We start from the raw sequence: 16095 nt of genomic DNA on the forward strand, positions 1-16095 counted from the left end.
CCTCAGGTTGAGCGGCTTCAGGGATGAGCTAGATGAGGGGTGTTCTGCTGCTGATATTATACAATTGCAATGATTAACCTCAAAGGTGTAGAGAGGATAAGAAGACAAATGTTGCCTAAAGGAAGTTGGTAATCTAGGAAAATAGAGGGTTATTAAGTAACTAGCAGCCACCAAGGAAGAAATTAAGATTACTGGAGTAAATGGGAGAGCTGAAAGTTTAGAGGATTGTGGCCAGAAGAATTTCTGAGTTGAAGATTTTAGAAGCAGAGCAAACACATTCTGGACAAAGATGAGGGCCAGGCTGTGGCCCTACTGCTGAGAAACTGAAGCAAAGTGGAAGCAAAGCCTGTTGGTGCTGAAGCCAAGAAATGTTGAGCCAGAGTGGGTACTGAAAGGAAGACAAACAAAAACAAGGATGTTGAAGCTCCTGAGGAGATGGAATGTGCCCAGAGTAGGTAGAGAAACTGTTGATCAAAAGACAGTGTGACCGGGTGACTAGATTGGGTTCTAGGTACTTGGGAGAATGTGATATTACTGAGTGCGCTGCCTTAGAAGAGAAGGGCAGACCTAGACCATCAATAGGGACAAACAGTGGTCTGGAAGTAGTCTCAAACTTCCAGGGAGAAAGGGGTTCTGTACCTCGGGCTGTTGGAGCGGAATGGTCTTCACCTGACAGACTAGGGAGGATGTGTCATATGGGATGAAAGTCAGGATCAGCTCATAAAGGAGCAGTTAAGACTGTAGGGTGATTAAATCCTATTAAGACACATATGACAGAGGTTACAGTACATAATAGTGGCTGAAGGCCATGTGTGGCCTGGAGATGGAGAAGTGGAGCTGGACAGGGGTAAGCCTGTTGAAGGCTGATTTTGAGTTCAGAGCAAGGGATAGTATGTATGTATGTATGTATGTATGCATGCATGTTTTCATTTATTTATTTATTTATTTATTTAAAATATGTTTTTATTGATTTCAGAGAGGAAGGGAGAGGGAGAGAGAAAGATAGAAACATCAATGATGAGAGAGAATCATTGATTGGCTGCCTCCTGCATGCCCCATACTGGGTTTCGAGCCTGCAACCCAGGCATGTACCCTGACCAGGAATCCAACCATGACCTCTTCATTCATGGGTTGATGCTCAACCATTTAGCAACACTGGCCAGGTGGGACAGTATTTATTAATGACAAAGATGATGGGTGATGATAATGAAAGGTAGAGGTCACGCTAACAGACATAAGCTGGGAGAAAGTAAATGAAAGTTTTGTTATTAATAGAGCATATGAAGTTAAGCAGCCCCAGGTTTCTAATGAAAACTTTTGTGTGTCCAACTGGAATGTCCACTTGGAATGTTAGCATGACCAATTGGGAGAACTGGCATGACCAATTGGAATGCTATTGGAACTTTAGTGAGACCAATTAGAATACTATCTTCATCAGCTGGAACACTGGTGTGACCAATTACAGTCTGGCAGTAAACTAGCTAGAGGGATTTTGACAATGATGGAAATAGATTGGAATCTTAGCTTTCAAGAGGGATACATTCTGGGGTGTGTTTTTTTAATCCCACCAAGGCAGTAGTTTGAATGCTGGTTAGTAGACAAACTGTTTAAATGTCATCTTAGGATATTCAAGCACTCAGCAAGTTGTTTTTAACTCTCATATCCTAAGGCCTTGGTATCTGGTAAATATTTAAAAATGTATTTGTTGAATAAATGATTAAAGTCTAATGGAAGAATATTTTCTGCTCTCAGCACTCCAAAGCTACATTATTATCATCTCATGGAGCTTGATTTGTAGAATTTCTCCTTCTAACCTTGGCATTGGTGTCTGGGAAGCTCATTTACACAGTCCATTGCTAGCTGTGTATAGAACTTTAACGTATGACTCAAATACTAACGATAACTCTGGCTTCAATTTCTTTTCCTACCTTCTTTAGTTTTTACGATTTATTTTTTAACTTGAATTATCTATTTGTGCAAACTGCCTGAAATAATTTTTTGAATAAGCAGGTTGATGAAAGAATAGAGAGCTAAACCTAGAATTATGAGGTGCTGGAGGCAGAGAGAATTATGAGGAGGTGGAAGAAGAGAGGGAGGTGGGGACGAAGGAGAAGGAGGTTGGGCTGAGTGGGAGGTGTGGGGGAGGATTACATCTAAGTTACTTGACCCAGAAAATGCCATCATCTTCACCCAGAGAAGAACTCTTTAGGGCCTTAACACCAGGCGCTAGTGAGTAGTACGTACTCAACAACATCTTGTCATTTTGAGTGGTATTTCCTGGGCTCAGTAAATATTTGTTGGTTGCCTTTTTTCCCCAGCATGTATTTTTTATTTCCCTTAAAATTTTTGAACTTCTTCCTCTGTTTGGGAAACAATGTGGTACATTAGACAGAAATAAACTTGGAGTCAGCAGACCTTGGTTTGAAAATTAACTCTGCTGTTGATTGGCATGTGTCCTTGGCCAAGATAGGTCAATCTCTGGACCCATTTCCTCCATCTGTAAACTTGGGATAATAATATTTACTGCCAAATCCCAGGGAGGGTTTATGGAGAGGATGTATGTAAACTGCCCAAAAGTGTTTGGCACAGAGGAGACACGCAGTGAATCCAGGCCCCAGGCCCACCCCCCAGTTACATTGGACGCACTTATCAGGCTGTCTCCTTACGACCAAGTGGCCCGTCATTCTGGCAGGCTGTGCTGTTGCCTCGGCTCTGGGGGCCGGCTTCTAGTCTGGCTGACCCAGGAAGAGCCGCCTTATTGGCCCAGTGCTCAGTGAGCTTATTTTGCTGATTTGACTTCTAAATACTCACCCCCTCAGATTAGCAGATGGACAGTTTGTAGCCTGGCTTTCTGCAGTCCTGAGGGCCTTTTAGCCTAGGGAATCATGTATTCAAGTTCAAATTTGTCCTCTGTGGTTTGCTTTACAATCTAAGAACAGTTCAGAATATGTGAAATCACAGCTGTTGGGTCGAAATGGTGTTGGGATCACCATTCTCTTCCTAGGGTTGGGCTGTGCAAAGTGTTACAGAATGCTCAGACCATGGGGGGTAGTGTGTCTTTACCGTCTGCTCATTTCTCCTGCTGCTCTCCTACTTGCCATAGTATGTTCTCCTTCTAGGACCTGTGTATTCAATGTCTGCCATATGCTTGGATTTTGGGCCACATAGAACATTGTTTTTTTCCAATAGAGAAAAATGCCCCTGGACTTTGGGAAATGCTCCTGTTTTTTGAGGTTCTTCATACTTCCTAGTAATGCTGAGCAGGTGTTTTGCCCGTGACCTTTGTTTTTTGCCTTATTTATGCTTTTAGGTGTATGTACTAATGTCAAGTTGTCTACTACTGTTCTACTGATGGCAGAACTCCCCTGCGGAGTCCTTACAATGAGGAAAGAAGCCTTCTTACTTACGTCCCAGGGTGGCAAATTGTAATTTTGGTGCAGCCCAGGAAAGTTCCTCTCACGTAATCAGATTCTAATCAAATCATCCAGTAAATGCTCATTGAACATCTCCTTTATGCACTAGCTCCTTCTAGGGCAGTGGTTCTCAACCTTGGCTGCACATTAGAATCACCTGGGAATCTTTTTAAAATCCTGATTTCTGGGCCTCAACCTCCGGAAATTCTGTTTCTTTGTTATGAGGTGGGGCCACAACATTAGTAACAAAGAAACAGAATTTCTGGAGGGTGAGGCCCAGAAGTCAGGATTTTAAAAAGATTCCCAGGTGATTCTAATGTGCAGCCAAGGTTGAGAACCACTGTTCTAGAGTCTTTGCCGTGAGGTCTTACAATGAGATGTGTTGATGTGTTAAAGACTGTGCTGAAGAGTGATTGAGCTCAGGGGGTTACAGGGATATTTTAGTTTTGAAAAAAAATATTGCCATAAGCATGTTTTTTGTTTGTTTTAGTGGAAAAGGGCCTGCTGCTTTGCCTTAGAGATGAGAAATTTAGTACTTCAAGAGTGTGCATTCATTTTTTTTTTCTACTTGGAAATAATGAATAATGTTTTCTATGGGCAATTTTTTTTTTTAAGTAGCTCACATGTCTGTCATAGCAGAGTGGGTAGTGGCAGGGGCTGTGCCATCCCCAAATGACTGGTCATCATCTCAGCCCGTCCCTACTAGGCTGTGGCTTATAGGCAGCGGTCTCGGCCCTGTGTTGTCCAGCACACAAGTGAGAGATTGCCTTCCTTATGTGCTTATGGAGTGGAGTTGTCCTTGTTGCCGTGGAGGATTTCAAGATCTGTCTTTTCTTGTAGGAGCTGCTAAGTCGCACATCTCTTGAGACTCAGAAGCTCGATCTGATGACTGAAGTGTCTGACCTGAAACTCAAGCTGGTTGGCATGGAGAAGGAGCAGAGAGAGCAGGAGGAGAAACAGAGAAAAGCAGAGGTGAGTGTAACACACCCAGTTCCAGGGGGACCCGTACTGTCCTAAGCTCAGAGCAGGGGAAGCTGTCCCCATGTGGACTCAGACCATCTCATCATTCCCGAGCCTGGCAGCGCTGGGAGCCAGAAACATCCATGCACTAGAGACACAATGATCTATCTGTTAATACCAAGTTATCAGGTTTTGCTGTGGCTGCACATTTCAGCAATGCCCAAACCACCCAGTTTTGGCTCTAAGGCTTTGTCCTCCCTCTGGCTGCTGACAAGGATGGAAGAGGAGGCAGTAGTTGGGGGAGGATCAGGCAAGATGAGGGACACAGGATGTCTTCATTGAACGCCAGGGTAATGGTATGTGGCTGGGATGGAGTCAGCTGCCTCACAGGCCACAATCACTGTATCCAAGGAGTCTGATGCCACTTCACTAACCCAGGTGGCACCCTTAGATTATGTGCTTCTTTCCTCCTGCTGGGGCCTATGGGTGGGCCCCTGCACAGGCCTCTCTTAGAGAATGTTTTCCTGGTTTTTTTTGTTTTGTTTTGTTTTGTTTTTCCAGGCTCCATATGCCATTGGCTAGAACATGCTAGACTCCTTATTTGGATAAACATTTAGAGAATTTTAGAGCTGGAGCTACTTTATTTGAGAGAGACAGCCTGTTTTAACCCTAGATAACCATCTCCTGTGTGCCTCTACCTACAAGTCCCTGTGTTCTCCCCTGGCAGCGTGAGATGTGAAAGGGAGATAGGCTCTAGGTTTAGAAACACCTCGGCTCCATTACTGGCCTAACTGCTTAACAGCCTTAGGAACATCAACAAGTTAATCTCTCTGAACTTCAGTTTCTTTCTCTATAAAATAGATAACTGTGTGAAGTCCACATAAAATCACAAAAGTTGAGTCCCTATTCTAGTATCTGCCATTTTGTAGGTAGTTGGTTTATCTTCATCCCCTCCATGGAGGCCACTCCAAAATCCAAAGATGGCAACGTTATTGTGCACTGACACCTGTCGCATTTCTGTGTTTACTGGGTGAACGCGGGTAACTGAGACACGCCTAACATGTGGGGCATATTCCTTGCATTGCTTTTGAGAACATGCTCATTAGGAAGACGTATAGTTGCCAAAAGAAGGTCTCTCCCTTAAGCTGAGGACATTATCTCCTAGTGATCAAGAGTGCAGGCTCCTGAATCACATCTCCTGGCTGTAATCCAAGCTTAGCCACTCAGTAGCACTGTGATCTTAGGCAAGTAATTTGACCACCCAAACCTCTGTTTCTTCTGTAAAAAGGAGATAGTAATACATACTTCCTATTTCCTGGGCTGTTCTGAGTAAGAAGTGAGATAATATATGTAGAGTCCTTAGCATAGTGCTGTACACATAGTAACAGCCAGATTTTTAAAAAAATCTTTATTGTTGAAAGTATTACAGATGTCCCCTTTGTTTGTTTGTTTTCTTCCCATTGAACCAGCACTGCAAGAAATGCTAACCAGTCAGGTTTTATCCATCATTTACTGATCGTGTTGTTAAGCATGCTAGAAATGGAAATGTAGACTTACATACATTATTATATATGACAAAGGTCACACAGACTGAAAGTTCATCTGTGTAAAGTGTTAGTTGAATAGACTCTGCTTCTTAAATATTCACAAAAAAAACAATTAAATTTTCTCCGGGTTCAGACTTAATTTTACCAATGTTCCAAGATGTGTGGTTACATGTGAACATACATTAGAGCTCTGGGGGAAGAATTCAATAGATTCTGTGAGAAGGCTCCAGGTGGCAGAGACTCAACTCGAAATCACATACATTTTATTTTTTTAAGGCGGAAGGATTATTAAGTCACAAAACTTGAAGAGTCCAGGATTTAAAAAGCCAACAGCACCAGATCCAGGTGACCTGGCAAGGTCATCAGAACCCAGCCTTTGTGTATCACTTGGTTCTGTTTTAGCCTTATTCTCAGAAAGGCTGTCCCCATGCGGTGGCAGAGATGGCCATCCACAACTCGATCCTAGGAGCCTGCCAGACAGAGATTCTCTTTCTCCAAGCTTCCAGCAGAAGCCCCAGGATTGTGCCTTATTAGGTCAATTTGGGTCACATGCCTGGCCCTGAACCAGCCACCGCAGGGAGCATGCAGCCACATAAGGGTGTGTGCACACCTGAGCACAAAGAGTTAGCACCAAGCCGGGCAGCTCAGCTCCCTCCTAGGGAATCCGGAAGGAAGGAGAACTCACACTTCTGGGCCAAGTACAGCTAACGCAGCCCTTTTTCGATTTGCTTTATTTCTTTCTTTTTGGAAGGATTGTTTTTCAATCTGAGTTTTTGGTTTTTGGTTTCCATTCGGCTCTTCATTTCTGAAGCAACATAGACCCCGAGCTGCTGGCCGCAGTCCTATCAGATAGCAGCCCTTCCCAGTCGCTAGTGCAAACACTAGCTTTCCACCTGGAGGAATGTTCAGGCTGTTCAAACCTGTGCTGATCAGTGGACAGCCCCATGACCCGAAACACGTTTTTTTATTCTTGTGATTCAACATCACCTTTGCTGCTATGCCCAGGACCTCTGCAGTCTGTAACTGCCAGAGACTTACACAGGGCAGGAGAGCTGCACTGCTGTCTTGGGCACGGGGCTGTTTATTTTGAACGAGGCATCTAGCTAGCTAAGGTTACCAGAGGTTGTCGTTTCATGAGTAAACGGAATGCTGCTTTCCATTCGGCACACTGCTGTTTTTTCCAGTGTTTAGCCTAAGGCCTGATTGCTTGTGGTTTGGAAAAGGCAGGATTTTTTTTTTTTTTTTTTTGAGGTAGCCAGATTGTAATAAACTCCCTCCATGTAGCTCAGGCTTTATCCTCAAATTCCATTTTATGTTTCCACGAAAAAAGAAAAAAAAAAGGTGGGGTGTTATTTACAAGAAAATTGCAGACTGTTCTTTCTGTCTGTTCTGATCTCACTCTGAGCCAGTATCCTGCTGCCTGTAGTTGTGGAAGCGATTCCGGATGGTGGTCTGAGGACTGTGAGAGGCAGGTTTCTGGTCAAATGGAGAGAGTCCTGACGTGCAGCCTTGCTCAGGAGTGAGTCAGTGGCCTAAATGAGATAGGGGTGATTCCTCGCTTTCCTGTATTTTCTGACTTTTTTCTTACCAGCCTTTCCCTGATGGTTCTGGGTCATTTCAGGGAATCTAAGTTCGGACCAGTTAGATTTACTCCTGAAAGGCGGGCTGCAGGAAGGGTGACTGACCTGGAAACTACATATCAGAATTAAGAGGATGGAACGTGAAAGGAAGAGATCGGGAGGCAAAGGGAGCCCTGGTGGTTCACCAGGTCAGAGCCACGCCCTGCAGGGGGATCTTCCTTGAGAAGGAGGCTAGCTTCCCTGAGCATGGGGTGCGGGTACGCCTGCCGCTGGGCCCCTGGGTGGGATCCAAAGGGCTTTGCGAGGAATACCAGGGCAGCCTGTAGAGAGGGAGCAGGGCCCCAGCCAGCCGTGCTGGGGTGTGAAGTCAGCCCAGTTGATCAGGGATGTGCACAAGCATGAGGAGAACTAGAAAGAATTTTAGGATTTCCTGGCAGAAGATGGGATGTCTTACAGCAAGCATGTCAAACTCAAAGGCTAACACAGGCCAAATAAACGAGGCATGCGGCCTGCAGGCCGCAAGTTTGACATACTTGTTTTACAGCCCAGTTGGTGGGATCATGCCCTCTCTCTCCCTATGGTTAGGCCCCTGAAAGGGAGGGATTCTGTTTTCTGAAATGAGCAATTAGAATAATGGACTTGGAATATACAGTAAGGGCTGGGAAAATAGTGTTTATTCAAAGAGCTGGCCTGGTGAGGGGAGTTTTATTCTTGTTTTTATCCTGTTTTGTTTTATTTACTTATTTTCATTAACTTAGAAAATATTCTCCAATAATTTAAAATGCAAAAGTTCAAAAAGGTGTGTATAGCAAAAAGTCTCCTTCCAAGTGCTCCCCAGCCAGCTGTGAGGAACCAATGCTATCCATTTGTTTTTTAACCTTCCAGAGTTATTTTATGCATGGACAAGCACATTTATTTGGAGATCTGTCTGCATCTATCTATAAACATATACACACATATACATTTTTCCCTCATTAAAAAAGCTTCCTCATTTATATTTATGTCTGCATGTTATTCTACTATCTGCTTATGCCCTAATTTATTTAAATATATTTTAAAAATTGATTTTAGAGAGAGAGAGAAAGGGAATGGGAGAGAGAGAGAGAGAGAGAGAAATGCCTCCTGTACACACCCCAACCAGAGTAAACCCGCAACCTGGGCATGTGCCCTCACCAGGAATCGAACCGGCAACCCCTTGGTACATGGGACCCCGATGCTCAATCAGCTGAGCCACACTGGCCAGGGACCTAATTTATTCACCCAGTTCTCTTTTGGTGGACATTTAAGTTGTTGCTAAGTATTCGCTATTATAAAAATGCTCATACATATGGGAGGATATATAGCAGTGGAACTGGGTCCAAGAGTACATGCACTTGAAATTTTGGCAGATATTTCCAAATCGCCTCATAGACCATAGTGTTATATTTTTACCCGTGATGTAGAAGAGTGCCAAGAAAGTAGTAAACTGAGCATGAAGGGAAAGGGAGAAAAAGTCAAGTTGTGAACAAGTTTAACAGGAAAGATGGTGTGGGAGAGACTCTGATTATGGGAGGTGCCCAGTAGTTTCACATACAAATGAACCATAAAAAAGAACTTTGATGGTTGGCAAAGCAGGAGTAAATGAGCAGAGATTACAACAGGAACAGCAATTAGAACCTCGTAAATGTCACCTGCACATCATGACGTGGGACCTAAGAATGGGAGAAACAGACCTGCTAAGAGAGGTGATGGGCTGGCCCCGTAGACAGGAATTGTAAAAATACGTTTTATGCAAGTGCCAAGCCTGAGGATAGACATGCTGGAAAACAGCGCTGCATGGATGGGGAGAATTAAAGGAGAGGGTCCCAGCAGTGCTGGGGCATCCCCCCTGGTTACCCCGAGCAGAGACGGGAGTGCACTCCTGGTACAGACCCCAGACTGACTCAGGCGGACGAGGGGCAGTGGAAGGGAGCTCCTAACAATCTCCTCCAGCTGAACACCTAGGTATTTGACTTGGTTCTTGGTCTCTTCTCCCCTTTTCTATAGCTTCCACCTGGAGGGCAGAGAAAGAAGCTGGGAAAACTGCCACTCCCTTGTTGAAGCAAAAGGAGAAACTGGTTTATGAGGAAAAGTGATGGGTGCCAGGAGAGGGTGGTCATTGTCATTTGAGAGTTCATGACGGTGAGGGAGAGAAAACTGTGCCTAGACAGACATGCACGTTGCAAACCAACGACTCTTAAAGTTCCGAGACAAAACAGGAGATGACTCAAGAACACTGAACTAAAAAAAAAAAACACACACAAAAAAAACACTGAACTACTTTAAAATAATAAAGTTCTCATTGCACAGTCTCACAAATAACGCCAATAAAAAGAAAGGGCTTAGAGGTACCTTGAGAGAAACTCATTTTCAAAGGGCTTGTACAAAAGATAGAAGGACAAAGAAAAATGTACCTGCATGAACAGCACCAGGAAGGGTGAGCCCCAAACAAAAGGACAACAGGAAGACTGTTTGTTAAAAGCCATGTTCTCAATAAGGTCAAAGAAAGAATGAGTTCGATTCCAAGAATGAGCCGATAGGTGCCAGGAACTTGGGGCAGCATTCCCAAACTTCTTGCTATAAGCAAACTTTAAGGAATCAAGTGATTTGTTTAAAAACGAAAATCAAACCATCGCCTCCTCCTTCTTCTACATGATAAAGAAAGTCAGATGGCTTTTATAAAATTTAGTCTGTTGAGTTTGGGGTCAACCCTGTGATGGCTTGTGAGAGGTTGGAAGACAAAGCAGGAATCCATGTCCATTAAGAGTGAATTAGGTCTCACTTCTTGGCTTGGCTGAGTAGTGGTAGACCTGGTAAATCCTCACTTCAGCAAGGCATTGCAAAAACATTGCTTGGAACAGTCTTGTGGATAAGAGAGGAATGTAGGATGAGTGTAAAAATAGGTATATTAGTACCCAAATGAGGCTACATGTATATATACAGGGTAGGGCAAAAGTAGGTTTACAGTTGTTCATATGGGAAATAATAAATAATAATATAAGAATAAACTGTGTTTCATGTACTCACAACTGTAAACCTACTTTTGCCCCACTGTGCGTACTACATTAGTACCTAAAGACTCTTGGAAGATTTTTCTGTAGAGGGTAACAGTAAATGTTAGCCCTTCTGCCTGTTGAGTATTTTCAGTCCATGTTTTGGGTGCTGATGTAGAAGGCCTTGAAGTTGTGATGACAGGAAGCCAAGAAAATCTAAATGGATCCGTTGACATGGGAATTCAAAATTGCTTGATTTTTGTGATTCCTTAAAATTGACTTCTAGCAGTTTGGGGACTGCTGTTTAAGTCCTTTGCACCTATCAGAGGCGTCAGTGGAATCAAGCCCATTCTTTTCTTGACCTTACTGAGAACATGATTTCTAACCAAAAGTCTTTCTGTTGTCCTCAGCATTGTCCTTCAGTCTGTTCATGCAGGGGCACTTTGTTTGTCCTTCTGTCTTTTGTACAAGCCCCTTTGAAAATGAGTTTCTCTAAAGGTAACTCTATGGTACCTGGAGTGATAGATATGTTGGCAGAAAAAGAGGTAGAAGAACCTACATAATGCAGAACCACTGAAGGCGAGGCATGACACACATCAGGAGGGGACCAAGCAGTTTGTGGGCAGAGGACAAGCTTGTGGATTTGACCGGGAGGAAGGCACTGCAGAAGAACCAGGCACCTGGGACGGTGGAGACAGGGAATGAGGGATGAAAATCAGGGACAGCAGTGTCCTCATTTGAGAGGTTTATCGATGGAGGGAACAAAAGAAGGGAGAAGGCAGTGAAGTTCTTGAAACAGATAAGAGAGAAAAGCAGGCCTAAGGACTAGAAGAGTCTAGTAGTGAAGGGTGCCCAGTAAGGTGCGTGTGCCAGGGTATGCGTAGCCACTGGGCTTTTGTTATTAGCAATCAATGTCACATGGGCCTTAACTGTGCCCCAGACCCTGTGCCTCAGATATTGACATGCAAGGATGGCCCCCAGTTTGGCACAAGGAGCTGCTTGGTGTTTGTTCAAATTGCAAGGCAGACCCAGGGATGGGAGAGGCCTCCGGGAAAATGCCATGTCTCCTGGTTCCTGTGAAGAGAGCGGGTGGTCACAGACAGTGCCCACTGGGTGCCACCTGCTGCTCACCTCTATGCCCTTCCTTCCTTCCGTGCGGCTCCCTCCAGGAGTTCGGTGTCTGGGTGCTGACTGACTCTGAGTGCTTTTCTCCTTTCTCTTCCTTCCCGCAGTCGGTTCTGAATGTGATCAGTGAGCTGCAGGAGCAGATGTGTAGGCTGCAGCTGGACATCCACAGGCAGATTCAAGAACGCCTCTTGCTCAGTAGGGACCACCCTGAGGAGGTAGCGGACGGCGACGGTGTGGCCGGGCCCCAGGCCTGCAGCCAGGACTGTGCCCGTTGGGAGGGGTCACCTGTAGGAACCACACTTAAGTATATCAGAGCTTGCGTGTGTGGGGTGTTTCACTGGTGGAGGGGCGGGGGGTTTTCCTAACCGGAACAGAGTGCAGTGGCTTAACAGGGGTCTTTGTTACCTCTGGGCAGAGTCGGGGACTGACACACTCCCTCGGGATGGGAGCTGAGCTCTGTGACCCTCCCCGAGCAGGGTCTGAGCAGGTGAGGTCAACCCTTGCATGTGGTGACACTCACCTCCTGCAGAGCTCAGAATGAGTCCTGGGGTGTTCGTGCGAAATGAAACCTCACGATTGCCAGTCCCAGGAACAATTCAGACATTGATTCCTGTTCCAGGAAGTGCAATAAATGACATTTCATCTCCCATGATTTTTTTTAAAGAAAAGCATTATGAAAGAATTCTTTCAAGTTTATTTTTAAAGAGGTTTATCCCCAGTGAGGAAATAGAACACAAGTTTCTATTTGCTGTGATAATTAAGTCATCCTCTGACTTTCCAGAAAAAGTTCCCTTTTTAGAGGGATTTCATGACCTCTGGGCCCTGTGGGGTGTATCTGACTGGGATTCTGGACGTGGCCCCTCACGCTGATGTGACGGGGCTGAGGCCTGGTGATGGCAGCTGTGCGAGATGAGCCTGCACCCCCAAGGCCCACTGACTTGGAAGCCCCGGGGAAAGTCAAAGTCACAGTAGCCTGAGCAATGCAGAAGGCCTGCCCCAGCTCTGTAGGAAGTTCCCGTGGTCCATACTCAGTTATGGAATATGTTGAAAATCTCTACCCAGACTCAGGCATCAGGGGAGGCGTGCAGTGGGGAAGATTTCCTCCTATATTCAAGGATTCAGGGGAAAATGAGAGTTAAGATGTAAGTGTGGATTTGGATGGAGAAGCCCTGAGAGGATGCTGGGGCATGCCCCACGTTGAGGGAAGACTTCTGAAGGAAGTTAAAATTTGCTTCAGTGTTTATAGCTGATGATGGACAACTGATAGCTTAGAAGGAGGAGAATGTGCTAAAGAGGTTACCAGAGCCAGATCACCATGCTCTGTGTTCCCATAGTGGCAGCCGCTCAGGCAGTAACCTGCACACTTCAGGTTCTGCAGGCCTGGTGCCCCCTTAGGCAGGCTGGAAATGTTCTCAGAAAATGATCCTGTATCAGCTGCAGGTCACAGCAGGCCTAGAAATCTATTCCTGCAGGTCATGGATGCAATAACCTCAGCATGGAAGATTTTCTTCTTAAAAGGCATCAATAAATGCTCACTTCAGCTATAAAAAAATTTTTAATAAATTGCCCTACAAAACTCAAGTGTAAGCAATGTCACTTTCTGCTGGATTGTCTCCGAATGCAAAGGGCTCCAGGTCAGTTAGACAATGACTTGAATTTTGTATCTTCATTCATTAAGAAATAATGCATATCTACTATGTGCCAGAGCAGGGATCCTCAAACTATGGCCCGCGGGCCACATGCAAATACAAATATTGTATTTGTTCCCGTTTTGTTTTTTTACTTCAAAATAAGATATGTGCAGTGTGCATAGGAATTTGTTCATAGTTTTTTTTTAAACTATAGTCCGGCCCTCCAACGGTCTGAGGGACAGTGAACTGGCCCCCTGTTTAAAAAGTTTGAGGACCCCTGTGCCAGAGATTAGCAAAACATCTCACAGAGTTCATTGTAGGAGAACTAGCCATTGGCATTCACACTGGTAAATGTTTAATTGCAAATGATGAGGGTGATAGGCAGGATGCCACAGGAGTATAGCAGGGAGACCTGGTGAAGGGCAGAGGTTGGGATGGCTTTGCTCAGGGAGGCCAGAAGGATGGGCAGGAATGAACCTGGCCAACAGTTCCAGGCAGAGGGAAGCCCCAAGGCAGAAGGAGGAATGAAAACGTTTTCAGTGTGGCTGGAGCATAACCAGGGCACAGGGTAACGTGAGAGGCAGGCAGCATGCTGGCTCGGGCCAGGCTGTGTGGGTCATGGGTTAAAGTTGATGAACTTTGAGGAGCAGGTTGTGCCAGGATCAGATTTGTGTCTAAATGGTATTGTGCCCCTGGATGCTAGGGGGTAACAGTTTGTTAGAGGAGTTTGTCTGTCAGAAAGTCTGCGAAAGGGGTCCCTTTTATGCTCATTTTTCTGTTAGGAACCAGTCAGCAGGGCCGACTGTCCCTTAAAGCAGTGGTTGCCAACTGGTGGTCTGTGGACCACTGGTAGTCCGTGAGGTCCGAAAGGTTGGCGACCGCTGCCTTAAAGGAACCTGGATTTGGGATAAAGTTGCTTAGTGGTGTCATCTTTGCTGAAGGGATGGTTTAGAGAGCAGGGGCCCTGGAGTCAGAAGATGTGGGCATGGATTGCAGCTCCACCACAAGCAAGTTGTTTAAATATCACTCCCCCAGCCCAGCAACCTGCAGTGGCATCAGAATTCCTGAGAGTCTCATCCAAAAGCCTTCCCAGCCTCCTCTCCCATCCTTTCACCCATGCCTTCTCCCTCCCTCCTTTCTTTAAACCAACCCCCTCCTGTGAACTGGAACAGGAAGACTGGCTTTCTGCATTAGGCACTTAGCCTTTGATTCCTCAGGGTTTGATGTCTGTCCTGCTGGCTGTCCCTTCCTCTGTGCAGCCTCTCAGGATCACTGACACCCTCCTCTGGGTTCCTCAAACTTCACTCTGCACTAAAAGATGCTCCCAATTAGCCTGCTTCCTGCTTCTTTGTCTGTGAGAAGCTTCCTCATTTCCATACCTCTGTTCCTCTTGCTCCCAAGCCCCACCTGCCCTGCCTCCCACACACGTGCTTGATGCAGGCACATCCCGCATAAGGTGGGTGTCAGAGGGGGGCAGGCAGAACAGGTTCTAAAAATAAACAGAGAGTTTTCTCTTTCTTATGTCAAGAACTCCCTCGCCTTTGTTTTTAAAGGGCCATACAGCTGTTCCTGAAACAGCGCACGTTGAAGGATTTGAGCCTCAGTGTGGAGCATGATGTGGTTGCCCTTTCCAGACATCCTCTGTGCACGAGCTTAACTGGGTTGTAAATCAGGGAACAGCATCCTGCTGGTAACCATCAGACCTTTGTCTTTCTCCCTCATCTCCCTAGGAGTTACTGCAAGAGCTCAGGCGCCTCAAAATCAAGGTGGAAGAGTTGGAAAATGAACGGAATCAGTATGAGTGGAAGCTGAAGGCCACTAAGGTAAAAGGCGGTTCTGGTGCTTAGGGGAGGCACCGAGCCCGGTGGGGGGACTTCTGTGTTCAAACTCTGGGTTTACAGGACCCCATGCTCGAAAAATGCAAACTAACCCTACTGTGTGCACATGTAGCAGTGGCCAGATTGTGCAGCAGACAGGTTGGATCCAAGAGGGCCTTGTTATGGGGGAAATCCCGTGAGATTATGAGCTGCTGAAGCAACTGAGTCTCCTTCCTCTTGCTGTGTCTGGTAGCACCATCAGCTGACATTGGGCCAAGCGAGGGCTAATGAGTGAGTGAGTGAATGGTGAGTCCTAAGGCAGATGAACACCAATCTTATGTTGGCTGCATCAGTTTAAGTTTTGCCAGTCCCTCTAATAATCAGTTTTTTAAAACAGCATGCTTTATTTTCACCAATAAATGTATTTCTTTAAAAAATGATGTATACTTTGAATATTTATTAATTATTATTATTATTATTTTAAAATATGGTTTTATTGATTTCAGAGAGGAAGGGAGAGGGAGATAAAAACATCAACAATGAGAGAGAATCATTAATCGGCTGCTTCCTGCACGCCCTGTACTGGGGATCGAGCCTGCAACTTGGGCATGTGCCGTGACTGGGAATCGAGCTATGACCTCCTGGTTCATAGGTAGACACTCAACTACTGAGCCACACCGGCCAGGCTTGACTATTTTTAAAAAACCAAATCAGGTTTCTATTGAACTGGGGAGCTTGCTACTTAGAGGACACCAAGGATAAGTTCTTTTGTGAAATAACTTTTTTTCTCTCCCTCTTCATTTCTTCCTTCATTTTCTCAAATAATTGAAATGCAGAGATTAAAATGAGTGGGTTGGAGTCAACCTACACATTCGTGGGGGTAGGGGTAGGCAGCTGAGCATTGTATTTAAAGTTGTCGAATTCATTGTCACTTAAACATTAAGAAATTGCACACTGAAATAGTTAGGCTGCCCTGGGGAAGGGCTGGGGGGTGGCGTGTGGGGAAGG

At 45.3% G+C, this 16095-nt stretch overlaps 1 protein-coding gene across 9 annotated transcripts in view; it reads left to right on the forward strand.

Moving 5' to 3' along the window:
• PPFIBP2 (PPFIA binding protein 2) overlaps positions 1 to 16095 on the forward strand; it is a 129874-nt gene that overhangs the window by 82839 nt on the left and 30940 nt on the right. For 7 of the 9 annotated variants that reach the window (XM_059708781.1, XM_059708782.1, XM_059708783.1 and 4 more), the window contains 3 exons: positions 4254 to 4385; positions 11744 to 11926; positions 15001 to 15093. In XM_059708781.1, the coding sequence (XP_059564764.1) occupies positions 4254 to 4385; positions 11744 to 11926; positions 15001 to 15093 (408 nt within the window). The remainder of the gene's footprint in view (positions 1 to 4253; positions 4386 to 11743; positions 11927 to 15000; positions 15094 to 16095) is intronic. The other 2 variants (XM_059708785.1, XM_059708786.1) reach the window with 1 other exon arrangement.

The sequence above is a fragment of the Myotis daubentonii genome, chromosome 9 (assembly GCF_963259705.1).
Source record: "Myotis daubentonii chromosome 9, mMyoDau2.1, whole genome shotgun sequence".
Taxonomy (NCBI): Eukaryota; Metazoa; Chordata; class Mammalia; order Chiroptera; family Vespertilionidae; genus Myotis; species Myotis daubentonii.